The sequence below is a fragment of the Panthera uncia genome (genome assembly GCF_023721935.1).
Source record: "Panthera uncia isolate 11264 chromosome E2 unlocalized genomic scaffold, Puncia_PCG_1.0 HiC_scaffold_20, whole genome shotgun sequence".
In the NCBI taxonomy this organism is placed as follows: Eukaryota; Metazoa; Chordata; class Mammalia; order Carnivora; family Felidae; genus Panthera; species Panthera uncia.
In genome coordinates this window covers 7,712,131-7,739,677 of record NW_026057589.1, presented here as the reverse complement: position 1 = coordinate 7,739,677, position 27,547 = coordinate 7,712,131, and the positions used below count along the sequence as shown (strand labels likewise).

The 27,547-nt window shown below is 50.1% G+C and overlaps 3 protein-coding genes across 8 annotated transcripts in view; 1 reads left to right on the top strand and 2 right to left on the bottom strand.

Moving 5' to 3' along the window:
• Positions 1–1,526: 1,526 nt before the first annotated feature.
• Positions 1,527–25,075, bottom strand: NUTF2 (nuclear transport factor 2). 6 transcript variants are annotated; one of them, XM_049622840.1, is made up of 6 exons: positions 17,361–17,458; positions 9,266–9,434; positions 5,948–6,075; positions 4,065–4,136; positions 3,882–3,980; positions 1,527–2,052 (listed from the first exon to the last, which is right to left on the bottom strand). In XM_049622840.1, exons 3-6 carry the CDS (start codon positions 6,044–6,046, stop codon positions 1,939–1,941), a joined length of 384 nt encoding a protein of 127 aa, XP_049478797.1. In that variant the 5' UTR covers positions 6,047–6,075; positions 9,266–9,434; positions 17,361–17,458; the 3' UTR covers positions 1,527–1,938. The 6 variants fall into 6 exon arrangements, with proteins under 6 accessions (XP_049478797.1, XP_049478799.1, XP_049478795.1 ...); XM_049622842.1 differs by lacking the exons at positions 9,266–9,434; positions 17,361–17,458 and adding an exon at positions 24,911–25,075; XM_049622838.1 differs by lacking the exon at positions 9,266–9,434 and having other exon boundaries at positions 17,361–17,467.
• Positions 19,850–21,838, bottom strand: THAP11 (THAP domain containing 11). The gene has a single exon (XM_049622837.1). It carries the CDS (start codon positions 21,504–21,506, stop codon positions 20,556–20,558), a length of 951 nt encoding a protein of 316 aa, XP_049478794.1. The 5' UTR covers positions 21,507–21,838; the 3' UTR covers positions 19,850–20,555.
• A 12-nt stretch (positions 25,076–25,087) lies between the features above and the next one.
• CENPT (centromere protein T) overlaps positions 25,088–27,547 on the top strand; it is a 5,807-nt gene continuing 3,347 nt past the window's right edge. The window contains exons 1-6 of the mRNA XM_049622828.1: positions 25,088–25,280; positions 26,576–26,666; positions 26,807–26,894; positions 27,002–27,098; positions 27,218–27,354; positions 27,477–27,513. Coding sequence (XP_049478785.1) covers positions 25,156–25,280; positions 26,576–26,666; positions 26,807–26,894; positions 27,002–27,098; positions 27,218–27,354; positions 27,477–27,513 — 575 coding nt within the window. The 5' untranslated portion in view covers positions 25,088–25,155. The remainder of the gene's footprint in view (positions 25,281–26,575; positions 26,667–26,806; positions 26,895–27,001; positions 27,099–27,217; positions 27,355–27,476; positions 27,514–27,547) is intronic.

Here is a 27,547-nt window from a genome sequence, read left to right as displayed (position 1 = left end):
GTCGATTACCAGAACATGAACTCATTGAGCCCAGAACTGGATCAACTTAGCCACCCAGGTTAGTCCCTCAGACCCTATCCAGGAAAAAGGTGAATTGGTAGGCCTCCCCTTTGCGAAATGGGGCAGGGCGACCCAAGGCCTCAGGGGAATTGTAAACCCAGGAATTTTAAGGGGAAGATAGTCAAATCACAAACATCGCATTGTTACTTAATATCCCCCAGCATCCCCTGCCCACCCAGGCCTGACAACCTCAGGCAGGAAGAAAGAAACCAGAGTTTACAAACACCTCTTTATTGCAGAAATTTCAGGCACAGGTACATGGAAGAAGCTGTATTGCAGATTTTATACAGGGTGGTTTAAGAGGCAGCAGGCATCTACCTCTCTCCCAACCCCCATTCCCCCAAACACATAGCATCCTAAATCAGTCCCACTGAAATCTCGTAAGTGTGGTCTTCTAAACACAGTTCATCATCCAACCCTGTACCGAGGGTAGCCAGGCAGCTTGTGGGGGGTCTGAGGAAGTCCTTGGCCTCCATCCATAGTGCAGGGGGAAAGGGGAGTACAGGTCAGGCTTAACTGTGGAGCCCTCGCCAATCTTAAAACCCCTAGCAGGGCACCAGCCCAAGACTTGGGTTCGGTTCTAGCTTTTGGTTGCGATCTTGCCACCAGACTTTGTAACACCAGAGGTCTTAGGGCTAAGGGCTAGATTTGTAATGGGCAAGGCCTCTGTCCCCCAAACTGAGCAGAAACTGCCCTGATAGTTAATATTTCCTGGGACTTGAAGAAAATGTGAAGGTATGTGGTGAGGCAGGAAACAGAAGACTTAGAGATGCCTTGCAAAGGTCTGAGGGGTATGAAGTCCCAAAGCACAAATCCCTCAGTCTCAGACTGCCTAGTTTCATAGCTCTAGATCTGTACCCCAGCCCAACTAGGCCTGGCTCTGCACTCTGCAGGCAAATGGAGGCTGACTGTTCTGGGCACTCACCTCTGGGCAAGGATATCCAAAACTGGATACAAAACTGGAGCTGCCCTCTGCTTGGCTTGGGGTTTATGGGGCCCCCTGGATGTGATCCTGACTGTTCTGGGGGTAGAACAGGATATTCTCCCTCAAACCTTTGCTCATTTTATACAGGGTAGTTTTGCTGAGCCCTCAGCCCAGAGCACCTGAGCTTGATGAGTCATTTTTCAGTGGGATTCTAGATCATCTCTATTACCAGAGCCCTGACCTACCCAATGTAGGAGTTGTCAGAAGTGACTGCAAAGGCTTCAGTGCAAGGGAAGCTTCAGGCCAGACCCAAGCTGTCTGCAGCTCAGTTTTCCAGGACCAGGTGGGCTGAGGTGGGGCATACTATGCCCTAAAGGCTTCTGAGAGAAGCTATCTGGGAGTGCTGCTTCAGCAGTTTCTCTTTGTAACATGTATTGCTGAGTTGGGGGGAGAGGTGGGAAGGTGAGACATGAGAGAGACAATGGGGCACGGTAGTTATTGATGCCCAGCCAACTATTAAACTCATTAAAACGATTTAAACTGTTAAGAAAATTTTTGTGGTTTTATTGTATCATGAGGCATTGAAACATCCGAACAAATCAATATCTGGGCGGTGAGGCAGCTGCTTTCTCCTTCACTTCTTTGGGTTACTAGAGCAACTTGTCAGTAGATTAAAAAACAAAAAACAAAACAAAACAAAACAAAAACAACCTTTTGCATTACTTAAGTCTTTCCAAGGCATGCGCTGGTACAACACAAACTTCTCCTGTCAGATGCAACTAGTCTAGCATCCAAACATCATGCACAATACCCCAGTAGCAGCAGCGCACTGCGCCCGCTCCCACCGCGGCCCTGCTCATTTGTGTATGATATTTGGAGCATCTGGAGGAGTGTGAATAATATTGGGGAGAGGAGGGAGGAGGAAACAGCATGAGTGCCTGGCTGGGAGGAGGTCAGCCGAAGTTGTGCAGGGCAAGCCTGAACATGTCATTGGTGCAAACCCAAGCATCGTTGATGTTCTTTAATAGGAACATCTGGTGGAACCCCATGATGGGGTCTTCATCAGCCTGTGAGGAGAAAAAAAATGATTCAGTAAGTAGGCCAAGGAACAGGAAGGGAGTTTAGTGGCAAGGGAACAGGACAAAAAATGCTGACTTTGAGATCAGGCCCTACGGTCTTGGACTCAAATCCCAGTATAGCCAAAGTGTATTTATGAATGTGAATTGATATAATGTACAAAACATGGCACTGGGCACATAGGGGCTACAGATGGCAGTTCTCACTGTTACATGCACTTAAACTGTAGAATACATCACCAATTAGCCACCGTAAGAGAGCAGAAAACACACCTGCCTCTGAGCCCATGTCTCTAAGCAGTGATCAATTTGAAAGAGTTCTGTAGTGCTCACCGCATAACTTACAGTACCTAAAACCTAAATAATCTTAGCGTCTGATTACACCAGTTAGTCCAATTAAGAGAAACTACTGTTAATACTGACTGTGGCCAAGTAGGTGAGAAAAGACTCAAAATGGAGTTCACACTGTAATCACAGCTCTAACAAAGAGCAAAACAAAGAGCAAAAACGAAGCAATGTCACCTGGTGATGTTTCCTGTCATGTCATATATAACATTTGCAATGAAAAAAAAAAAAAAAGGCAAGACACCTCCAGCCAAACTGCAGAAGATCAGGATGAAGCATAGTTAAGGTAGGAGCCCAGTTAACCAGTGCTATCTCTAACATTGCTGGGGTTTCTGGGAATTATCATCAGCAATTAGGCAAATCAGTCTTTTAGGGACTCTTGAGTTGGGACAGAAACAGCAGAATGAACCTGAAGCCAAGTGGGAAATGGGCCATGCTTACTGACCCTATCCTGGAAAATAGGCACCGAGCCCCCTGAAAAGACCTCTTCACTCCCAACGGCCTATCTGAATACAAACTCTGGGCAGGGCATGTTGGACAGGCAGGAAAAAACTGACAGGAAAGTCCAGGCCACAAGGCAGGTCCTTCTGGGCCCATGGCAGAGGCCTATGGGGCCCCTCTTTCTGCCCTTTTATTTAACCCAGAAGGCCCCACCTAACCTACGGAGAAGGCCATGTGGGCCTATTATTCAGAGTCCCACCGTGACACGGGTCCAGGAGACTGGAACCTGGTCAACAGGCAGCCAACCTGTCCTGCTTTGGAAAGGAGGAGAAGCTTTTCGGAAATTAAAAATCTGGCTTCAGTCTGCTGGAGCACAACAGGTAGGAGTTCCCATGAGGGTTCTTGGGGGACTGAGGAGCTGAAGGCTTTGAAGAGGATAGGTCTTGGAAGAGGAAAGGAGAATGCAAACAGAAGCAGGAGTTCCAGGAATCTGCTTTGCTCAGCAGGTGGCGGAGCCAGTAGCCAGCTCAGGAAGTGGCAACATGGACTCCAGCAAGGGATTGCAACTCAGCACCCAGCTGGCCCATCTAGGACCAGCTGCCGACAGAAAGCCCACCTATACCTCAGGGCAGTATGAAGGCCCAGTAGCTTAGCACCACAACCCCACCCTGCTCCTATACCTCTTGTCCCTTTTCCAGAAAGGCTCTAAACCTGTACTCTCCAATAGTACTTTCTGTAACAACAGAATCAGTCTGTGTCTGCACTGTCCAATAGGAAGTCACAGTGACTGACTATAAGCACTTGAAATATACTTAGTTTGGCTGAGGAACTCCACTTTAACTTTCATTTTAATTAATGCAATTTAAAAATTGCCATTAAAATTGAAATATAATTTAAAAATGTGACTAGTGGTTATTGTATTGAATTATATAGCTCTAGACAGAGTGTCCCTTGATAAGCAGGTCACATCACAGGGAAGGCAGGCGTGCAGGGCTCTCCTCTGCCTGCCCACTCCTCCCTACCAGCACTATTACCTTGAGCTGGCCCACAACCATGCTGATGATGCAGCTATCTGGCGTGGGCTGATGGTCCTGCGCCGTGATGCTGTGCTGGATTTTCTGGAACGGAAGGCTCTGCAAAAGAAAGAGGGGGTGATGGGCTGTGGCCAGCAAGGCAGGGAAGTAGCTGCTTGCAGCATGACCCTGGCCTTTACTTACAGACAACTTCTCCACAATGGCAGCTTTCCCCTGGAACTGCTGTCCTTCCCACGTAAGGCATGATGCGTCAATCTGAAAACCAGAAAACATGGGGTCAGGGCCTCAGAGAAAAAGGAATATATCTCTGAGTCCCTGAAAAGGACCTTGTTTGGAAAAATGAGTCCAAAACTCAATTACCCTATCTATAAAGAAGGGAACTGAAGGTAGTTTCCATACTTTACACTGCTAACAACCTCTTTAATTACACCCTATCTTCCCAGAGCCCAGGCTCTGAAAAGCTAACAAAATACAAACCTATTTAGTAAGTTCATTTCCTGGTTTTTATTCAAGAAGTTATATGCCCCCTGGGGGCATCTGGGTGGCTCAGTTGGTTAGGTGTCTGACTCTTGATTTCAGGTCAGGTCATGATCTCACAATTCATGAGCTAGACCCCTGTGTCGGGCTTTGAGCTGATAGCATGGAGCCTGCTTGGGATTCCCTCTCTTCTCTCTCTGTCCCTCCCCGCTCTCTCTCTCTCTCTCAAAATAAGTAAATAAACTAAAAAACAAAAACAAAGAAGTTATATGGCCTCTGATATGCATGAGCCCTAGGCTGCCTATTATGTGGTCAAGGCTCAGCCAAAAGTCATCCTGCTATGTGGTCAGTCAGCACCAGTACTAGAGAAGCCCATGAGAAATAACTTGGAAACATTCTATGTTCAATTACCATCTCTAGAGCTCAGGCTGAATTCTACTGAGGCCACTCCCATAAGGACACCCATGAGGTGAGGGAAGAATGGAGGCTGACAAGGCCTCCCAAGGCCTAGCCTGGGACCCTCCCTACATCAACATGCAACCCACTAGTTTCGTCCCCTCCCCTCCATATTTTTCCTGCCATAGACTTCAGGGGCAGAACTCAAAACTGCCTTTGCTACTTACCAGCTATAATATTTGGCAAGTTACATATTTTTCTATTTTCTGATCTTTAAAAGAGACATATGCTGATGATTATACAAAATGACATACATAAAGCATTCTTTTAGGACCATGCTCTCTTCTCTGGGTCAGGGCTGCTTTCATTGATTTTAAGAAGCAAATAAAACAGAAGTGCCAGGATCCCAGAGTCATATCAGTTCAAGTTTTTAAAACTCTCTATGATGACAACCAAATAATGCATTTACTGGATTTGGCTTTCCACTGGTAAGATCCCTTTCTTTTCTTCAGACTTGACCCCGAGTTTCTGGAGACACAGAGAGCTTTGCCCACAGCCCAGTCAGGTTCTCAGGCTATGCTGGATGACTCCTATCATTTCCATTCTGGACAGACCTGCTAGAAATGGCCTGATCAATCACATTACTGTGACTGAGTCCTGGCAGGGTCAAATACAAGTACCTCTTGGTATACATGATCATTAAAATAGCAAGTGCCTGCCTAGAAGAGTTAAAGACACACCAGTCTCCCTGGGCTAACCCCATTTGTTTACCATGAGCATTCAGGGGTGTTTGGCCCTCAAAAGGAAACTTGGACCTAAGACCTCCAGGAGAACTCAGTTTTGCATTGATGATGCTCACACCTGCCACTTCCAGAAAGCACCATGAGCCCTAGCATCTGTCTGCTGCTGCCCAATCTGGAACCAGAGGCACTCTCAGGACCATGGAATGGCAAGCCCATAACAACCTGCCAAGGATACAGGATCCCTACTCTTATGGAAGATGACAGAAGGGAACGTGTAGACCAGGTAGTTGGGCTAAGCCTCAGGCCCCTTGTGCCACAGACAGAAGCTTAGATAGAAGAGTATAGCCAAATCCGGTAAGGGCTGCTAGAACTTGTGAACTGGACACACTGGCCCAACATCTGAATTGATCCCTTGGGGATCCTGTTCAGGCCCTAGAGCTGGAGACTTACATAAATTGCGCCTAGTTGGGTTCTGTCGTTATCAAATAACTGGTAGTAATGTTGAATGAAGCTGGATCCAATCTGCTCCCAAATTGGCTTGTCTCCCATTCTGGAGCGTCACCCGGCCTCACTGAGACCTGCAAGATCAGCAAGACATGGAGGGAAGTGTTGGTACCAAGGGAACAGGAGGTAGCCAGCTGCGGTTTCTTCACTGACCCCTACCCCTCCTGGCCTCCTCGAGGAGGGAGTCTTTTGGTGAGGTCTGTTATAGAGAGGTCCTGGGGAATTGGTAGGAGGCCCCTCCCAATACAGACCAGTGCAGGGAGCCCAGAGGTGGACCAGACTCAGACTCTCCTTTGAGGAGCTCTGGCTAATGAAACAAAGGGGCTCCCGGGATGTGGAGCACATAGGATAGGTGCGGAGGGTGGAGCCAGGACAGTCAGAGCAAGCCCTTCAATGCCCAATGGGGGGTGGGGCTTTAAGAAGGAGCTAATGACACACACTCTCCCCACATGTTTTCATTTAATTCTCTCAACAATCTGTTCTTCCCACTTTGCAGGTCAGAAATTACAGATATCTGTGTAATGTCCTTAGTCCCATCAACATTGCCCCAGGGCTATATCAAGAGGCGGAAGAAGACCCAGTGAGAGTGGGGGGAGATGTCTCCTCAAGTCCCCACTTGCAATAAAACAGCAAGTGATCCTCCATTTTAGTCTTAGGGGAGCTGTTTACTTCTTTGAGCACAGGTAACATCTATTCATTTCTTCATGACAGGGTTACCCCTACCCACTTCAGAGATGGGAACATGAATTCAAAGAATCAGAGAGTAATACTGAGGGGTTCTGGGAAGAGAAACAGAGGCGATCATCTCTTCACACTCCCCATCCCAGCACTGCCTCCGTTGGAAGGGGCTGCCCTTCTCTGGTCTTTGAGGGGGGGGTGGGGAGACCCCCTCCCAGCTATAGACATCACAGCTCCAAGGGTTGCTAGAAGGAAAACTCAAGCCGTAGACGAGAGCCACTCTGGCTTTGCTGGGCCCCTCCCAGATAGGAAGCCCACATCTCACTGAAGGATACCACAATGGCAGACTTGTATGTTGTTCTGCAGTTGTGTCTGACTACCTCCCCATCTTCTGACAACAGGACTCTGAACCAAAGCAGTGAGGAGTTGCGTTGTGTCTGTTAATGGCAGACAACCATTAACAGTGGTGGGACCTGATGCAAGTCATTGCCCCAAGAAGGGCCTCATCTCCCTCCTCTGTAAGGGGGTGGAACCCTGATGTTGCCAGTGGTTGTGAAGCCTCACCAAGGGAACCTGCTAGTTCACTCTAGTCCCTATGACCTCATCCAAGGCCAGAGGAGCCAGCCGGGATAGATAATGTAGAGGGCCAGTGGCTTAGTCCCAATCCAGCCAATCTCCCAGCCTATGACCAATACTTCAGCCAATGAGGGGCCAGGAAGATGAGCCAGCTTTATTTTAGGTCCCATAGGAGGTGGTGGCACTAAAAATAGGAGCTCAGGGCTAAGATGACTAAGAAATGTCCAAGAAAAGTCTAAAACAAGCAGAAGAGAAAGACTGGACCCAGGCACGCCTGCTACACAGGAATACAAGGTGTGTCCCAGTTTATACTCTGCCAAGAAACAAATCAACTTGTGGGAAAAGCATAGGGTCAAAAGCTAGTCTTAGCTGCTGTCATGGTCACATTTCCAAGGGGCCAGACTGTAGCTACCCCCCCACTCCCGGCCATCTCTGCTGCATCTCGAATCTCTGCCTCTTCCAACCTAATATTCACTATGTTTGGCTCATTCACTGTGGTCCAGCCCCATGGTATCCTACCCCAAGAGCTCTGGGGCAGAGGGAAAGCTAGAAGAATGGGTAAGGGCCATCTCTCCCTCTGTCCTCAGCAAGGTTGGGCAGTCCTCAGGGAAGGTCTTGGAGAAAGAGTATGCCGATCAGAAGAAAAAGCATAAGTATGTGTCTGGGCACAAGGAAAGAGATAAGGGCAGGGAACAGGAAAGCTGGAGATGGAGGGTAAGGGAAAATAAGGCTAAGTAAAAGCTGACCCAAAGACAAGAAAAGTGGTGCCATGTGGTAGGACAGTGATGCAGAGGAAGTATGGGAGGGGGGTCTCCTTTTTCAATATTGTTCTTAAGGTATGTTAACTTGCCAATACAAAAACTACCTGGCAGAAGTAGTGGTGGAGTGAAGAGAGTGGACAGATAAAGGGACAGAAAGACACTTTGGTCCAGTGGGGCAGGGCAAAGTGTGTTTTCCTAAAGAATGAGACTGCTTGGGGGTACCAGAAAGTGTGAGAAGGAACCTTCAAAACTATGTAGACTGAGGCCTTTTCCAAATAGGGTCCCTGAAGCCAATACCAACCTTGTTCTTGGCCTGTTTGACCCTGATATGTTTATTTCCAGGTACTGATCATGGTAGCCATGTGGTCAGATTCCATTGTCATCCCACTTTACAGGTGGGAAAACTGAGGTTTAGTGATATGTCTTGCCCCAAGTCCATCTAGTACATCAGGGCTTATACTGGGTCCTCTGGTTGAAGTCAGCGCTTTCTTTCTGCTAAATATGTGCCCCTGAGCTCTAAACCACAAAGCTGGCCATGTCTCTTCTGTACAACAGCCTCACCATTGGATTAAATCTTGAAACTCCACAGATGTGCATCCATACCTGTCCCTGTCTCCCTAGCATTCTGTCCTACCTCCATCCAGCTCACACACAAATAGAACAGAACTCACTCAGTGCTTGCTCACTGATTTTTGCCCCACCCTCACCCTATGAGTCCCCCTACTGGGATGTCCTCCCTCCTCTCATCTGTCTGGTCAAGTTCCTACTCTTCCCTCAGATTCCATCTATTTGGGTCCTCCTTCCCAGACTCATATGTTGACCCCAACCCCATGTGCAAAACCATATTAACACAGCCAGGGCTCACTCCTCTGCCTAAACATTATGGCTCTGGGCTGGGAGGATTCCAGTGTGGTTCCTGCCACACCCACTCCATCCCACCCCAATCCCTTAGCACAAAGTGTGGCTCAGCAAACTACAGGATTTACAGTTTGACTCCAAATCTCCCATAAAGCTTTCAACTCTTGGCTGGGAGGCAGCATTCCTGCATCCAGAAAAAGAAGCAGGGAGCAAAGTCCCCCCCCCTCATCCCAAGCAACACAGGGATGGGTCTGGGCCAAGCTGGGAGGATGTTCCCCAGGATGGCCAGCAAGCCCTGACCTTGATTCTAATACATATACTGCAGAAAGAACAGTCTAAAAAGAAAAATGCCAAGGCTCAGAAGCAGCCTCATATCAGGTTGGGGACTGACCTTCATGACGGCTTCTCCTACAGTTCTTCCAAGAGGACCGCTGACCACGCCATCTCCTGCTTCACCCCAACAGTCCGCAGGCTGAGTGAGGCCAGGCTCCTCGAGGAGCAGAAATGACCTCGATGACCTCTCGCCCACTGAGCATCAGCCTTCACTGACCTTTAGGTCTCTGTGGGTGCAAAGACCCTCTAAGAATGTCTCAAAAACTGTGACCCTCTCCCAATAAATTTGCACAGAGGTAGGGATGTCCCAGCCTTGCGAATAATTTCAGATCGTTCAGACTCCCTGAGGCTGTCAAAGATCCCAGGTTAAAATCTTTTGCCCCCAAAAAAAAAAAAAAAAAAAAATCTTTTGCCCAGAAGACCCCATTAGACAACAGAAAATTTTCATTTTTATCTTCAAATTCTGGGTCAGTGTTTCCAGTGACAAAACTTTTTAAATTTTTTAAAAATTTTTTTTTTATTTTTGAAGGAGAGAGACAGAGTGTGAGTGGGGGAGGGGCAGAGAGAGAGGGAGACACAGAATTGGAAGCAGGCTCCGGGCTCTGAGCTGTCAGCACAGAGCCAGACGCGGGGCTCGAACCCATGAACTGTGAGATCATGACCTGAGCCGAAGTCGGACGCTCAACTGACTGAGCCACCCAGGCGCCCCTCCAGTGACAAAACTTAAATAGCAGTGTCTACCTGATAACATCTCATTTTTACTAGTACGTATTAGGTATAGACGTGTGCTAAAGGCTTTACATGCATTTGGTCCTAACACCCTATGACTTGATTCCCACATTAGAGATAAGCAAAATGAAGCTCAGAAAGGTTAGCTAACTTGTTCAAGGCCATAAGCCTAATGGGTGGTGGAACTAGATGGAACCAGGTTTAGTGGACTCCAGAGCCAGGACTCCCAGAGACAATAGATTGGAGGTAAAAATGAGTAGACCACCCAGTGAGAGAGGTGCTCTTGAGCACATAGCACTGAAGCCCTGACCTCTAACCTTGACTTTCTCAGAGAGGGCAAGACAGGCCTGAACCAGGGCTTCTGCCTCCAAACAAAGGCACCAGGCAGACTTCCACACCAAACCCAAACAAAAGGCGTTTTCATGGGGGATGATCTCACAGTTTTCCCAAACGTGCAAAGTCACAGCCCAGTTCTACCATCTCAGCAAGTCAGAGATCCTGGCCTAGCTGGACCTGGGGCAGGGCTGGGGGCAGGAGAGTGATGGGGAAGAGGATGTTCCAAACTCCAGACTGATACAGAGAAAGACCCATGTTTGTCTTTTTTTGAGCACCCATCACCAAGGCCTGCAGGGCATGTCAGCAGATACACCAAGCTTCTAGGGGGATCCTTGAAGTCAGCATCAACCGTGGCCTTTACTCTCATACATCCTATGGCCCTCCAGTGACTTCCCTCCCATTCTCCACTGACAGTCTCAACCACTTAGACTGCCTTCAAGGCCCCTGGGTGACCTGCCCTCCTGGCTGTCCAACCTCATCTGCCACCCAACCCACCCCTCGCCCCTCCTCTACTGCCAGTCTGGGCATGTCCCTGTTCCTGGAACATGCTGAGCCTGTTCTCACCCAAGAGCTTTGCAACTGTTGATCCTTCTACCCAGATCACTATTCTCCCTGGATCTTCATTTGTCTGCTCCTTGTCACATATGTGTCAGCTCAAATGTCACCTCCTCACAGACACCTTCTCTGTCCGTTCAGTCTAAAGTAACTGGTCACTCATTTCACCATCTAGTATTGTTTTCTTAGCACTTATCACTGAATGAGATTGTCACACTTAACATATTTGTTTATGATCTGTCTCCCTGACCCGGGCATCCCTGTTGCCATGGTGCCTGGCCCAGCTCTCCTTCTCTGGAGGAGGAGCAAATTCTGGGTGAACCCTGCCGAATTTAAGTGGCCCACCTCCTCTCTACCTGCGCCTTCTAAGTCATCAGGAAACAGTCCTTTGTCAACTACCCAGTCATCTGTCTATTGGAGGGCTTGGCCCAACCCCCTCACTTATTCCCAAAGCCCTGGTCACCTGAAAGAAGGTCAGCTGTGGCTCAACAGCAGGCACACAACCACACCCTCAAAGGCTTGGCCTCTAGCCTATTCCTCCTCTCCCTTGTTGTATGACCCTTTGACCCTGTTTCCTCACCAGTAATTGGGGATGTTAGGGGTAATCAACTGAGGGTATAAAGGAAGACCCAGCTGCAAGGAGTCAGTCAGGTCCTAAGTGAACACTGAGGTCAAGAACTAGAAAGAAGGTGGTTACCTCAGCCTCCTGCAAAGATACCACACCATGGAACAGCCTCAATCCAGGACTCCCAACTGCCTAGTCCACCATTCCCCTGCCTGAAGTCTGGAGAGAAATCAGCCAAGGTCTAGTGCTGGAATGGCTGGCCAGGACAGAACCCTTTCCTGGGGCAGACCCCTAAGGCCTAAGTGCCTCCAGTGAGGGCCTTTTCCTCCTCTTTGGCCTGGAGGAGGGATCCAGAACCTTCAGGATACCCTGGCCGGCCCAGAAGCTAATTCCTGAGATCTGCATTCTGGTCCCTCTGCTCTGTACTTACTCAGACCCTAAGTAGCCTCCCTTTCCCACATGACCCAGAGATTTCTAGGGACCCTGTCCTAGACAGCTCCCATCCATGAACTGAACCCCAGGCCATGAACTTACTTGTCAAGTATACATGGACTTGGCTCCCCAGTTGGGCCTAAAGCCCCTAAGTGACCACCCCCATGGTCTGCTACCACCATGCCTGGCTAATACTGCCATGACACTCTGAGACTGAGGTGAGCAGAGGAATAAAGGGATGAACACGGAGTCTCCGGAGTGCTGAATGGAATGACTTCTTCTGTAAGCAAAACAGTTACATGTGAGGGCGCCTGGGTGTCTCAGTCAGTTGAGCGTCCAACTTCAGCTCAGGTCATGGTCTCACAGTTTGTAGGTTTGAGCTCCATGTCAGGCTCTGTGCTGACAGCTCAGAGCCTGGAGCCTGCTTCGGATTCTGTGTCTCTCTAGCTCTCTGCCCCTCCCCCACTCACGGTCTGTCTCTCTCTCAAAAATAAAAAAAATAAACGTAAAAAAAAACAGTTACATGTGTTCTCTCATTTGAGCCTCACAGCTGCAAAGCTAGTATGATTACCATCATTTTATAGATGCAGAAACCAGGACTCCAAGAGGTAAAAATTCAAGACTACATAGGACCGCTGGCATAGCCAGCATTAAGATATCCACAAAACTGGCTTGGACTAGAACAGCTGTGAGCCAATGTCAAGTAGCATAAAGTGTAGAGGTAACAAATGAAGTGCTGAGGAATGGAGCCCAGGCCTTTTCTTGCCCTCTGAAATCAACAAATTCCATTCCCCTCAGTACAGAAAGACCCTCAGTGCATGCTCAACTGGTCAAAGTAGGACTATACCATAGGGACAAGTGAGTACTTGCGTTCGCCTGGGTGTAAAACCACCTCTGCAAATGGAACCAATGTCTCTACACACAGACATCACTCCAGGGGGCAGCAGTCTCTGCCCTGGTGAGACCCAGTGGCTCTGAAGTATCAGAGGCTTTAAGAAACACATTCCAGGGGTGCCTGGGTGGCTCAGTCGGTTGAGGGTTCAACTTCAGCTCAGGCCATGATCTCGCAGTTCATGAGTTCGAGCCCCACATCGGGCTCTATGCTGTGAGCGTGGAGCCTGCTTTGGATCCTCTGTTTCCCTCTCTCTTTCTCTCTCACTCTTTCTCTCAAAAATAAATAAACATTAAAGAAAGAGAGAAAGAAAGAAGGAAAGAGAAAGAAAAAAGAAAAAAACATCCCAGAATTTCCTCAGTTTACTGAAGCAAACAGTCCTGAGTTCCCAGGCACCTCAAAAATACCACTCTCATGAGGAGGAGGTTCTCCTTCTCAGGGGTAGCTCCTCTCCACTCTAGGGACTTAGGGAGTCGGCACATAGCAGGTACCACAAACAGATAAGGAGTAAGACCCAGGGCAGTGAAAGAAAGCCATAGCAGGTCAGGTGGTGGTGGGAGACCCAGGACCAGTGAGCAGGGCCACCCCCAGCCCTCCAGTGTTCTTCCCTGGCCACTAAGACACTTCCACAGTCACAGCCAGACCTGCACAAAGGATTCTTCCTAGGAAGACACATTCTAGCTGACAGGATGAGAAGGAGGATGATGCCACACAAACCTGGTGCCCAGGATGCTGACCAAAATGATCATATCACGTGGGCCTGGAAGTCACTCCAGGGATAACCCACACACTGCTGACTCCCTCAGGGAGCGATTCAGGAATTCTTATCACATATGGTCAAAGCAAGAAAGTCTCAAAGCCAGGGAAGGGATAGCCAATTCAAATCCAACCTCAAATACACATTCTCAGAGGGCCCATCAGCAAAAATTAAATAAAAAAAAATCTCCATGAGGAGGTTCAGTTCAACCCCTGCTCTTTAGAAATCCTGCTCAACTTTCAATGTCCATCCTGCGGAAACGTTTTTGGATCCCCTCTCTCCAAAAGGACTATTCCCTTTTATCTCTGGGGGGTGGGCAGCTCTGTTTCTCACTCTGGGCAGATGTCCTCATGGGTACCATTCAGGAGCACTGGGCATTTGAAAAAAAGTGACCTGAGAGGGTCTTACTGAAAGGGGCAGAAGCCACACACCCAGGCTCCACTCAGGGAATGGGAAGACCACAAAATGCTGGTGAGAGTCCCAGACAGTGGGAGAATGCCCAGCAGAGACCCCTGGGACAGAGAAGCAGGCTGTAGAAGACAGCAGCTAGACCCAAAAGCCACAGCAATCTGGAGTGGTGACAGCATTGCTCAAGGGACCCCAGACCTTCCTGCACCCACCAGTGGAAGAATGCCTTGCTCTACGGTTCCTGCTGGAAGCAGAGAGGAGAGTAGGCTCACTAACAGCCTTTCTTCATCTGTGCTCTAGCCCCTTCTTCTGTGCCAAAAGACCCTAAGTACATAATAGTAACGTTAGCCCTAAGTATGTAATAGTAACATTTCCTCCTTTCCCCAGCACCAGGACTGGGTAGGGCTCATTTTGCTACCTTCAGTTTCAGCTCAGAGCCTATTACACAAAAAGGGCCAAAGAATGGTTGCTGAATAATACTAATCATTGGTGAGAAAGGAAAAGAAAGTTCCAAGAAAGATACTAATGTTCCAGTAGAGGAATCCTAGAATATTTTAATATAAGGTGTCTTCCAGTTCTAAAATTAGACAGCGGAATAAAGTGAGATATGGCTCAGGGGCACCTGGGTGGCTCAGTCGGTTAAGTGTCCAACTTTGGCTCAGGTCATGATCTCATGGTTCATGGGTTCAAGCCCCGCATCAGGGTCTGTGCTGACAGCCCAGAGCCTGGAGCCTGCTTCAGATTCTGTGTCTCCCTCTCTCTCTGCCCCTCCCCCACTTGTACTTGCATGCACTGTCTCTCTCTCAAAAATAAACAATATTTTTTTTTTTTAAAGTGAGATGTGGCTCAGAGAGGAGAGGTGCAGGGGCTCCTGCTGGATAGTTCAGTTGGCTAGGCATCCGATTCTTGACATCAGCTCAGGTCATGATCTTACAGTCATGAGATACAGCCTCGAGTCATGCTGAGAGTGGAACCTGCTTGGGATTCTTTCTCTCCCTCTCTCTCTGCCCCTCCACCTGCACACATGCGTGCTCTTTCTCTCTCAAAATAAATAAAAACTTTAAAAAAAAAAAAAAAAGGAGAAGTGCACTCTATGTCACTAAAGGACCTAGTTTAGAGTTGAGAACCTAGGCATCCTCACACCCTGCCCCCATGATTATGCAGCCACATCTCGACTGCTTCATGCCAAACTCCACTTCCAAGTCAGCCCTACGTGAATAGAAGGTGCAGACAGATTCTGGAGAATCTCAGGATTCTCTTCTTATCTCTGAGATACAGATGGCCTGCCAAATTCCAGAAAGATCAAGGACTTCTGGGGGTCAGGATGCCGGGTAATGGCTAGTTAAGCCCAGACACAGAAGTTATAGAAAACTTCTAGGATTGGAATGAGGGAGAAACCGGAATTCTTCCTCCTACTGGGTAATCTTCAAGAAGGAATGGTATCTTTTTGACCCTGAAGAAAACCATTATCATAAAGTCACTTAGGGCCTTGGAATGTGCAAACTGATCCATAGCAGTAAGCCTACCTCACGTGAAACCTGTGTCCTAGACAAAAGGAATCCTGACAATCTTCAGAGGGTCTTGAAACAGCTGTCTCTAGTACTAAGAGATTCTATCAGAGGGATCCTGTGTATGTTCTTAGGGCAGTCCCTTCTTCTTGCCCATGTCCACTAGCAAACCAGACCTCTCCTGAGCTTGCTGAATGAACCTGACTTCCACATGTTTATGGGCCAGCATGTGGACTAGGAGGTTTGAGTACAGAGGGAAGGGAATCAGGAGATCAGGACAGATCTTTGCCTGTTCTCCTTAATCAGGGAGAATGACTAGACAAAGCAATTCAACTGCAGAAAAACTGCCAAAGCTAGAGCCCAATGACCAGAAAAATATCACCCGGGGAAATACTCAAGGAAAAAAAAAAGAAAAGTCCAGCGGTGTTGGCTTCCTGCATCATGGGCCTAACTCAACTTTCTTAAGAGATCTGCTTGCTGCTGAGGCCAGGCCTACGGAGACGTAGCTGCTTCTTTAATCCTCACAAAAACTATAGCTCAGAAGCTATACTGGGACAGAGGAATCAAGACTCGACAAGCTGTCTCTTCCCAAAATCCCATGGTCCTCTCTGGACTGGTCTCTTAATATATCATCACTCAATCAGAAATACCTTTACAAAGCCTGTCAGAAGACTACTCTAAGGCTAGATACTCCTCTTCTCCCAGGACTCAAGGGGGTCATTGGATTCATCAATGAAGGCAATTTCTCAAGGTTCAACCAGCCTCCTGCCTGTAAACAGGTTACTCCACCTGGTGAGAAGTGAGCAAGCATGTGAGAGAAGCCTGACTTTCTGCAACTTTCAACTCTAGTTCTCCCACCCACGCTTCAGAAGAGCCCCAGAATCTGAATCTGAGCCCCGCGGCCCAAATGTGCTCACCACCAATGTCACCTCAAGCCCAGTCTCTTATTTGGCACTGGGCTTATGGACTTCAGGTCTGAATCCTACTTTCCCCTCCATTAAATCCAACCTTATCACCACCAATCTTACGGAATCATTCTCCTCTGGGGAAGAGGGCAAATGACTGGAAAGGGCAGATGTGAGGATTAGAATGCACTGGAGCAGGTCTAATAACGTGTTGGGGGCTCTCATATCCAACCTCACCTCCTAGGCTTTTTCCTCCCCTCCTCCACTAACACAGCCGGCCAACCCACCCACAGCTGAGGCCTGGTCTCTGATAGAAGGGCGGGGTCTGAGCCTACCAGTCCAGAGCCGCTTCCTCGCATCAGGCCAGATCCTCAAAGGCTGGAGGAGGGTTAAGTCCCACATGGAACCCTCTCGCTCCAGATTCCCTGACCCTACTCTCCACGCAGGAACCTACGCATGAGTTCCACAGAGTGGGAGTTAGGTTTTGTGCACTCCCAACGTGCAGACAAGCAGGGGAGCAGCGTTCACCTATATCCTAGCCTTGCTATGGTCGGGAAACGGATGGGAGCCCTAATCCCGGGCTGCGGCAGGAAAGCGCCCTTACCCAATGCTGACTCCGGAGCGGGCCGGGTGGCGCTTGCCCATCCCCAGATCCTTCGCTGGCGGGTGGCAGGACGTGGGGCTGGGGTCGTCCCGCTAGCCTGCCTGCAGAGCTTACGGGACTCGGGCAGGCCGGGCTAGGCCAGACGGGGCGGGGCCCGGAGAGCCCCATCCGGGTGGTCTGGACCAGAGAAAAAAAGGCCTGGCCACAGCGCAGTCCGCTGCACCCGCTATAGGCACCACACTGCCGGATAGGCGCCTGTCTCTGTGTTCCCCTCGGCCGCCGCCTCAGAGGACCGGCGGGAGGCGGAGCCGCGCGCGACACATGGCCCCGTCCCCGCGCGGCTTTGGGCCGCCGGTGGGGGTGGGGGGGGCGCCCGGAGACTGGTAGCGGAGGCTCCAGGCGGCCCAGAGCGCGGCTCTAGCGGCCTAGCCCCCGCCCCGGCGCGCTAGCCCCGACACTCACCCGAGGGGCTGGCACGATGGCGGCAGCGGCGGCGGCGGCGGCGGCAACCCAGCGCGGTCTGCGACCGACTGTCCCTTCCCCCCTGCCTTCCCTCGCCACCCCGCTGCACTCTGGGAAACGCAGTTCCCCCGACCTCCTTTCTGGCGTAGGTGCGCCAGGAGAAAACTACAGTTCCCAGTGTGCTATGCGCTGGGGACCAGACACAGCCCTCAGCGCGGGAGGTGAGGCTAAGCCAGGGAGGGAGGCTGCCAGGGCGAGCCCCTGAGAATTGTGGTCTAGCGGAAGCCTCTGGAACACCCGAGGTTGGCGCCAGGCAAGGGTCGGGGCTCAGTTGTCGCCAGGTCCCAGCTGGTCTGGCCCCGCCCAAGTTGCGCGGTCTTTTGGAGTGGGCCCCGCCTCCGTGCCTGGCCAGGCCCCAAGCACGCCTAGCCGCCCCTCCCTGGGCCCCTGGGCTGTTTCCGCTCCCGAACTCCCCTCCTCTTCGGTGCTCTGGCCACCACTTCGACTCTTCGGAGCGGTTCTCTCAAGCTAGCCAGGGCAAAAGCCATAGTTTCTGCTGTCCCAACGTTCATGCGCCCAGCCCGGCCCAAAGCTGGTTTCGAGCAGTCGAGGCTTTTCCTTCGGCTGGAGACTCAAATGCTCAAGTGGGGCTCAGCTGGAGACAAAGAGTAATCTTGTACAGTTCGGGTCTTCAAAACCTAGTCATACGGTGGGTTTTTTTTTTGTTGTTGTTGCTGTTGTTCGTTTTATTTTATTTTTTGCAGCAGGCGGGGCCCCGAAGGGTTTAATTTTTATTAACGAGAAAAGAACTGGCTCACCCAAACTTTCCCCAGGATTTAAGTGACCAGATTGTCAATAATTTCCTTCCCACCCATTGCCCTTTCATCACTTATTTTCGTCGTTTCCTGGGCAATACAAACATTTAAAGTAAGGCCTGTTTCTAAGTCAGGGCTGTTGGGTAAATGCTGTGCAGCTAACCCAGGTGAACCACAGGTAAGGAAAATATTTTCCTGGCAGTTCCATGCGTTCCCTCCTGCCAAGACTCAGTATTCCTATTCTTCCATAAGTTTTGCACCTTCACCAATACCCACACACACACATATTCGCTTCTTGGGGATGGCTGGTAAACCCAGGCCGAGCTTCTGTTTATTAAATCCCAGGTCTGTACTAATTTGCCTGACTAGATGCTTCTTACTCATCCAGTGAAAACTCTGCATTGTCCTGCTTGTGTGCATCTGGGACCTCCCTTGTTAAGCTGTCAAGCCCCCTCCCCCTAAAAGCTAAAACACTGGATAGGCTGTGTGCACATAACCTCCAGACACCACAGTCCTGGCCAGAGCCTGGCCCTCACCTATCCTGGGAGTGCTGCTGAGAGGTCCAAGTCAGCCAAAGTAGAAAGTGTTAAGTCCCTTCAACAAATAGGAGCTAAGATACACTAAAGGACATAGACTGAGCCTAGGAAAGCTCTCAACCCTAGTGGAGACGGGGGACATGTGAGAGACTGGTTCAGTAGCCGTGCACGAAGGGGAATGCTGTGCTTCCACCACCTTATTTATGATTAGTTGGAACTAACCCTAGGAAGGCAGAGAACCAGTTCCTTCCCCAACCAGGCACCTGCACAACCTGTATTCCACCCCTCCTCCCCACCAGAGACTTGTTTGTTTCTCAAGTCAGTGCCAAGGGGCCAAGAGCAGAGACTAGAGAAACATTTGTCATTGCAGTTCACAGATAAACGGAAGTCCCCAGGGAAGTGGCTTTTTCTAAAGTAACAGAGAAGGGGGTCATGTTTTATGGAGCCCAAGAAGTGTCCATTTGTGCCCAAATACCTACAGTAAATAAGGCTAGCTTTAAAGATATTTGCCTTTCCCTATTGGCTTTGAGCTAAATTACTTGGACCTATGGATAAAAACATCACCTCACTCCTGTAATCTCCCATCTAAAGAAGAATAAAAACAGCCAAGAAAATGAATCACCGGGTCACAAATCCCAATTCCTCCACACTGAAAGTGTACCAGGGCCAAGGTATCTGTACAAGAGTTATGCCTGCAGGAGCCATGGCTGGCTCCAGCTGTGGTCTTCACTGACTTAAGTAACTGCAAGCCCATGTGTGCCAGACGCTGTACTAAGTGTCAGGGCTAAAATGGTGAGTGAAATTCAACCCCAGCTTAAAATCATGAAGAATTCAAAACCCTCAAGAGAAGTGAGGGGTCACAGTCGGTTTAGTTCTCAGTTGCTCCTTCTCCCAATCCACTGACAAACTGGGACCATTTGGTGCAGTTTCCAAACTCTGGAGTGAGCTGGGCCAGGAACTCTGTAAGAACATGTGCTCAGGGCCCCTTTATGGAGAAACATGGTCAGTGAAGCATTTCTACTCTCAGGATCAGCCTGGTCCTTGAGACCTAGGGCAGAGGCCTGTTGGGAGGCCTATTTCCCCATGTTTCAGGAATACTTAAATGAGTCTTTATCAAAATAAAATGGCGAAACCCAAATTAAAACCTTACTTTCTGTTTAATTCGTTTTGCCAAACAAACACAGTGAAAACTTTAGTCTGACTAATTGTACAGAAAATAGAATTTGTAACCAGTAGCAAACATAACAAGATAAACCTAAGTCCCTGGCAAGCTGGATCTTCAACAGCAGGTCACCTAGATCCCCTTGTAGATGGCCTCCTGGGGAGAGAGGTCCTAAATAGGCAGAGGCACAGTTCCCATCAGAATCACAGTCTGCACCTGGGAAGGAAAAGCAGGAAAAGGAGAACTGATGTTACTTGGATCTCTTATCACTACACACGGAAGAGGTGTCCCAATGCTGGCCAACCTCAAGGTGTTGTCTTCCTAAACCCATAGTCCTTGGGCAGCCGACCTGCATTCTGAGGGGTTAAGTTTCAAGTTCAGTGGTTCTGAAGCCTCTGCTTAACCAGAACCTGCAACATAAACAGGGGGTGAGGTGAAGAATGGGGGACAAAGTCATAAATGCTGGTGTCACCCGTGCAGAGTCTGAGGTCCCACACTTCAGAACCTTGCTTCAGGAGAAAACAAGAGAGGGTGTCAGGTCACCAGCAAAAGAGTCCAGCTGCCCTAAGCTTCAGTACTGTCAACCAGTGTCCCAGGAATATAGGGGAGTTCACCAGCAGCGGCCTAAGGTCTCTCTAGGTCCGGGAGTCCAGCAAGCCAAAGGGGGGGGTGGGGGGGGCGTTCACATTCCGTGCTTCTTTCGGATGACAGCCATGGCCAGCAGCCGATCCTTCTCGCGGAGTTCTTCTCGTAGCTTGGCCTCAGTGAGACGCAGGTGGCGGATGCTGCCTTTCATTTCCTTCATCTTCACCTCCATCAGCGCCAGGATGTCCCGCTGCTCGTTCAGCTTGCGCAGGAGCTCCTCCTCCGTGGTGCCTGACGACAACGAGTATGAGTGGTCGGAGCCAGTATCAGGGAAGCCCTCTTCACCCACCACCACCAACTGGGGACCCATAGGGCACTCTGCGGCCTCCAGCCCTGCTGTAGCAGCCTCTAGCTCCGACGCGGCGGCTGCGGCGGCTGCGCCCTCGGCGGCGGCGAACTCCACTTGCACGGTCAGGTCGATGGGTTTCACGTCTTCGCCTGTGGGAGTGGTGGGCGCTGGGGGCACGGACCCCGGAGCCTGGCTGCTGTCTACAGCGGCCTGAAGGGTGAGGAGCACAGCAGCAGAGGCAGACACCAGGTTCGGCTGCAACTGGGAGGCCTGGGCAGTGGAGGCTGACGGCGACGACTGCTGCTGCGGCGGTGGCTGTTGCTGCTGCTGCTGCTGCTGCTGCTGCTGCTGCTGCTGCTGCTGTTGCTGCTGCTGTTGTTGTTGCTGCTGCCTGCGGCGAGCGGCTGCAGCCCCGGCGGGTCTGCGTGCTACTTTGCGCTCGTTGACGCCACGCAGCGGGAAAATGGTAGGGACGCGCACCGTGTAGGTCTTGCGGCCGCCCTGGAAGTGGACGCTGCAGAGACGGTGGCCCGTGGTGGGCTGAAAGGTGGAGAAGCACCCACTGACGCCAGCGCGGGACACGTTCTTGAGCCAGAGACGCCGCAGTTCAGCGTCCTTGGGAAACGTGTAGAAGTGCAGCGCCTTGTCCCGGTGTGAGTTGTTGTAGCAGCCCGGCACGCAGCACGTAAAGCCTGGCATGGCTGCGCCGCGCGGCCCGCCTCGGCCCTGCCCACCGGCCTTCTAAGCCCTTCGACGGCCCGGTCGGTCTGCCGCCGCCCGCCCCCTCGACGGGCGGCGCCGGGCGGGTCTTTAGGCGGCTTCCCACTAATGCCGCCCGGCGCAGCCGGCCTGGCCCGGCGCCCCGTGCCCAGAATACGCTTCCCGCCGGCCCGCGCCGCGCCACCCACCCGGCCGCCCGCCTGCGCTCCAGAGTCGGCCCCGGGGACGCCGCGAAGGACCGCCCGGGAAGGAGGACTACGCCCCCCACAATGCACCACGCCTGAAGCTGCTCACTTCCGGAGCGGGGGCGTGATAATTCCAGCCGCTTTCCTGGGCGCCGCTATGGCCCACGCAGAACAGATTCTTACTCCCACCCGGCTAATCCCCGGCCGACTATAGAGGCGTATTCGGTTGCAACGCCGTCTCCTGACCGCCCTTCGCAAGGACCTGGAATCCTAATACGGCGGCCGGGGGGTGGGGGGCGGGGGGAGGCGAGAGGCGCGCCTCTGTAGTGCGCAAGCGCCCTGGGTAAGCGCCCACAAAAACTACAAATCCCGCAATGCCTTGCGCTTAACTCGGCTGCTGTGGCCTGCAGCGCCGCCTAAAGGAGAGGCCGGGTTACAGGGGACTAGGAGTTGGGTGAGGTGCCAGCGGACAACCTTGCCGGAAGCGGTTCCCCAATCACTGGCGGCTGTGAGTCTACGGCATTCCTGCGGGGCTTGGGTGGGCGACCGGGGTTTCAGTGCCCAGAAAGACCTCAGGAGCCCCTTTCTCTGCGTTGAGCACTCTTCTAATTCAGCCGCTGTTTGCGATGACTCACTTACTGACCTAAACACCAGTCACCAATAGATACTTACTGTGTGGCGGGCACAGGGCAATGAGTTGGGAACCCTGCAGGAGCTGACTGACCAGGCCTGACTGCTGCGAGGGATGAGGGTCCAACTTTTGGATAATAGATGTGAATGCACCTGAATGGATTTCTAATCACAGAAATAAGTGCTACAAAATAATGAACAGGACAGAGGAAAAAATGGGAGGCGGAGTCCCAGGAAGAAAAAAAACGGTGAAAAGCTGGAGTGGGGACGAGTAGCGGGCCCTGAGGCAAGAAAGAACTAGGCTCCGCCCTTCAAAACCTGGAAGATGCCAGGCTGGGTAGCTGGAGCGCCAAAAGATACCAAACTGGGCTAAGTTAAAAGATTTGGGATTTAATTCTGCAGAGGACTGGGAGCTGTTGAAGTGTGTTGAACCAGAGGATGGACAGGATTTGTATTGTAACAAGACCCCTCCCCACTCCTCTACTTCTAAGGAGAAAACGTTCTAAAGGACCAGAGAGGCTGTGGAAAACCAGGGAGGTGGCTGGGAAGTCTTTAGGGAAGTTACTTGCAAACAGCCCTCCTTTGCTGAGTTCCCCCTTTCTCCGCTTCTTGACTTTCTTCACCCTTTCTCCTGATTCTCCCTCCTAATTTTTTTTCCCTCCTGATTACAAACCATGGGTGTGAAATTGGAGCCTACTATAAACTACTTCTAAGTATTTGATATAAAAACAAGAAAGATTCGGCTATTTACAAGCATGTGAAAGAAAAAGGAACACCCCAAGTTAACTGTTACATTTTTTAAAGTGTTTTATTATAAGAGGAACCCATTCTTAAAATATTTTGTAAACATTAAAAAAAATTTTTTTTAAATGGGGCGCCTGGGTGGCTCAGTCGGTTAAACATCCAACTTCAGCTCAGGTCATGATCTTGTGCTTTTATGAGTTCCAGCCCCGTGTTGGGCTCTGTGCTGAGAGCTCAGAGCTTGAAGCCTGCTTCAGATTCTGTGTCTCCCTCTCTCTCTCTGCACCTCCCCCATTCATGCTCTTTCTCTCTCTCAAAAATAAACATTAAAAAAAAATTTTTTTTAATGTTTTGGAAAAATACGGGACAATGGAAATGAACTATTTGTCTGGTCCAACATGCAAACATCACCCTTGCACTTTGTGTTCACAATCAACATGCTCCATGGTTATTGGCATGGGTTTCACAGACCCATACCAGAAAGAAGTTCCATTCCTCCTGGCCTATGCAGCTGAGGTCCACAGCTTGAACCCCCTTCAAACTTAGAAATGCAGTTCATGTTGAAAAATGTGCATTCATTTGGATGAATATACAACAGTAAAAACATGAATACACACTTTGTTAAATGATTAAATGTTTATGAAATGTAAGCAGTAGAGATAAAGCAAAAGATCATTGTTACATTGTTTTGTATTTTCATTGTCATACTATTACTGATAGAATTCTATTCTTGTCTCAAGAGTACCTTCCTCAAAAAATGTTAATGAGGTCAAATTTATATCGTTTCTTCATGCACAGAACATTGAAGATGATCAATAAAATCGTACCTTCCAGTACATAAAATCACCTCTAATCTACACATAATCTTTTATACTTAAAACATATCTAGAATGCATAGCTCTCTCCCCACCCCTACTGCCCTGCCCACCCTCTATCTTGTCACCTCTGGAAAAAGGCTACAACCTTGTCACAAGTCTCCCTGCTGCCAATCTTGCCTCCTCTACAAAATCTGTTGTTCACATGGATACCAAAAAAATATGGTTATGTAATTCCTCTGCTTAAATCCTTCCAGTGGCCTATTGCATTAAGAATAACGTCCAAACTCCTTTCCCGAGCCTGTAAGACCCCACATGGTCTGCTCCTTGCCTGTCTTACTCCTCCCTCCCTTGCTTCATGCACTCAGTATTTTTTTTTAAAGTAGCAAATATAAAGTTTAATCAATTATGTAAAACACATAGACACCTGATCTAGAAGCAAAAGGGTAAGTCCATAACTCAGAACTCAAGTTCTAATTAAATTTCCATGAAAATTTAAGAAAGGCTGTCTTGGTGAAAAATGTGCTAATAGAGTCTCTAGCATTAACAGAACTTTGAAAGCCAAATTTCGTCTCAAAATTGCACGTGTTTGGAGATCGTAACATTTCTGCTGCATCACAAACAGCCCACTAGCTTTTGAGCCTGCAGCCTGGTCTCTTCTGAGGCTGAGTAGTTTTCACAAATGCAAATCTGACCAGATCACATATAGGATAAAATTTTTTCCTGGCCCAAGTGTGCCTACTCAACTAGGAGAGGGAGATGGGAATAAGAGACATTCTAATAGTGACTGCTATTTATTAAGGGCCTAGCTTACTATATATCAGACACTGAGCTAAACATTATCTCAATGAGGGGCGCCTGGCTTGCTCAGTAAGTAGAGCATATGACTCTTGATCCCAGGATCCTGAAGTTGAGCCCCATGTTGATGTAGAAATTACCTAAATAAACTTTAAAAAATTATCTCATTGGATCAGTACAAGCCCCTATTAGGTGGGTATCATCCTCAACTTACAGATGAAGAAACCAAGTCTTCCACTGATGGCACACATTTGCCCAGGTTCACTCCCTGGTAACAGTGCCTCCAATCCAGAGTTTACAACGACCGCGCCAGGGTCCTCTGAGCGGGTAGGGTTGGAACCGCAACTCCCGTGAGGCTGTGCGGCAGCCTCGCGGCCTGCCGACTCGCGAGAGTTGGCTCAAACGCGACGGCGGGAAGGCGGTGGAGCGGCCCACCTGAGCAGTTGGGTGGGAGAGCGAATGGCTGAGGCAATGGCGGATAGCTACAGCCAGGACAGCGAGCCTACCACACGCACGTTATTGCGGCGCGTGCTGGATACCGCGGACACGCGCACCCCGCAGCGACGCCGAAGTGCCGGAATTGGGTATGTGAGGGCGCGGCGCCAGCATATGAGCAACCAGAAGGATTAGGGGGTTAGGTGTCCGTGGGAGACCCCGTTTGGAAAGGGAAAGGGGAACTGAGTCTCGAAGAGGCGCAGGACTCAGGGTTCTGAGAACTGGCTCCACCCTTCTAGCTAGGCTCAGGTCAGCTGTTGGTGCCCGCCGCCCAGGCACTCCAGGCTGACAAGTCTCGGGACCACGGACCTCAAATCACGTTCGGGTCTTTGGGTTTCGGCCTCTGGTGAAGGACAGGCGCTCAGAATCTGGCCTTTTGGCCCGTTCTACGGGCCATCTTCCCCGACATCAGCCCAGAGTGTGTCCAAGCATCTGCCCTGCCTCCTGCGTGTCCTCCACCTTTCTCTGCACATTCACTCCCCTTTTCCTGGAGGGTCCTTCTGAAAGATGGAACAGGACCTATAGAGAACAGCCTACGTAGAATTCGGGAGGCAGGAACTAGAAAGATGTTTTGCTAGGGAGTAGGGAATTGGCTTGACGTAGTGGCAGTGACAGTGGATGAGGGCTGTGGTGAGCTCATGGTGCAGAGGGTGTGGAATTTGGCATCAGCCAGACAGGGGCAGTGCAGTTGTTTTATAGGCGCTGGGAAGCTGTTCGTTGTAGGTTTTAGACCTATAAGTGATGAGGTGGGAGCTATGCCTTGAGAATTTGAGGGAGACTGGAAAGAAGAGACTAGGACTGGAGTGACCCATGTAGAAGTTGCTGTCAAATCCTGACAGGCACTTAAAAGCTTTCAAAATATTTAAAATCCTTCTTGGGTTGTTATTTTTTTTAATGTTTATTTATTTTTGAGAGAGAGAGAGAGCATGTGCATTAGAGGGAGAGGGGCAGAGGAGGAGACAGGGAATCCCAAGCAAGCTCCACACTGTCAGCACAGAGTGCGATGCTCAACCGACTGAGCCACCCAGGTGCTCCCTTGGGTTGTTATTTTAATGTCAGGAATGGATACTGTTCCATTTGCTTCTCTTGTCTGTGTGGCTAACCTCTGCTTCTAAGAAAGTCAGTTCTGTAAAGGTTTCCTCAGTCCCTCTCTCTAGGTAGGTCATTATGGTCCCTCTCTATTCCCATATCCTTCAGGTTCCCCTTCATCCACAACCTGTTGATACAGAGCTGAGAACAGGTGCTAGGGGAGGGGCAAGTGGTTTCTGGTTCCTTGGCCTTGAGGGAAAAGGGCTTTAGGCCAAGATTCCTGATGAAAGCACATCTCTGCATCCTCTAGTTTCCTGTCCCTACTTAATTCTCAGAGCAATTGGTCTTTACACAGTGCCCAGAAATCCCTACTTGAAACACCTTCCTCCAGGAGGTTGAGCAGCTCAACAAAGACGAATGCAAGGCGGCGTTCCCAAAGAGCCAGGGTAAGTGCCCCAGCCCATTGACCCCTACAGGGCTCTTGCTGCATTCAGGGGACCCTGAGGTCTAGCTCTGCTCTGGAGCCCACCTTGAGGGAATCTCAAGGCAAAGAAACAGACTGATTACTTGATGCTTTCACCCAAAGTCTATTGGCAGATTGGCCCATGTTCAAACCAGTGGGCACCTGGAGGAACAGACACCCCGGACTCTGCTGAAGAACATCCTTCTAACTGGTGAGTGAACACTGGCTTGCTGGTCAGGGTTAGACACCAGTCCCATGGTATCTCTCATTCAGGGCAGCCTGCCCTGCCAACCTTACTTTCTTCTTCTATTTTGGCAGCCCCAGAATCTTCCATCATGATGCCAGAGTCAGTGGTCAAGCCAGTGCCAACACCGCAGGTGGTCCAATCCTCTAGACAGGAAAGCATTCGGGGCAGGTGCACAATGAATTCTCCCCTTGCACTGGGCTGTTGGGTAGCTCTGATCAGGGAGCCTCTTGAGGGTCCCAGAAGCCAATATTGGGCTTCCTGGCCTGAGATAAGTTTCATCCTTGTAGCCTGGAGCTGCAACTTCCTGAGCTTGAGCCCCCTACAACCCTGGCTCTAGGTCTGCTGGCTCCTGGCAGGAGGAAGCGGAGGCTGAGATTGTCAGTCTTTCAGCAAGGAATAGACCAGGGGCTGCCTCTCTCCCAAGGTAAGACCCTGGACAACACTTGTGGCCACCCTCTCTTGTCCTCTGGAGAGGCTGAAGAGGCCTGAGACAGGGCTGTCATGAGCCTAGAACTTATCATGGTTTCTTTTTAAATTCTCTTGCAGAGCCTTGTGGGAATGCTAGTGCCTCCTCTCTCACCAGGTGCTGTTGTCTGTTCTGGGGGTTGGTGGAGAGG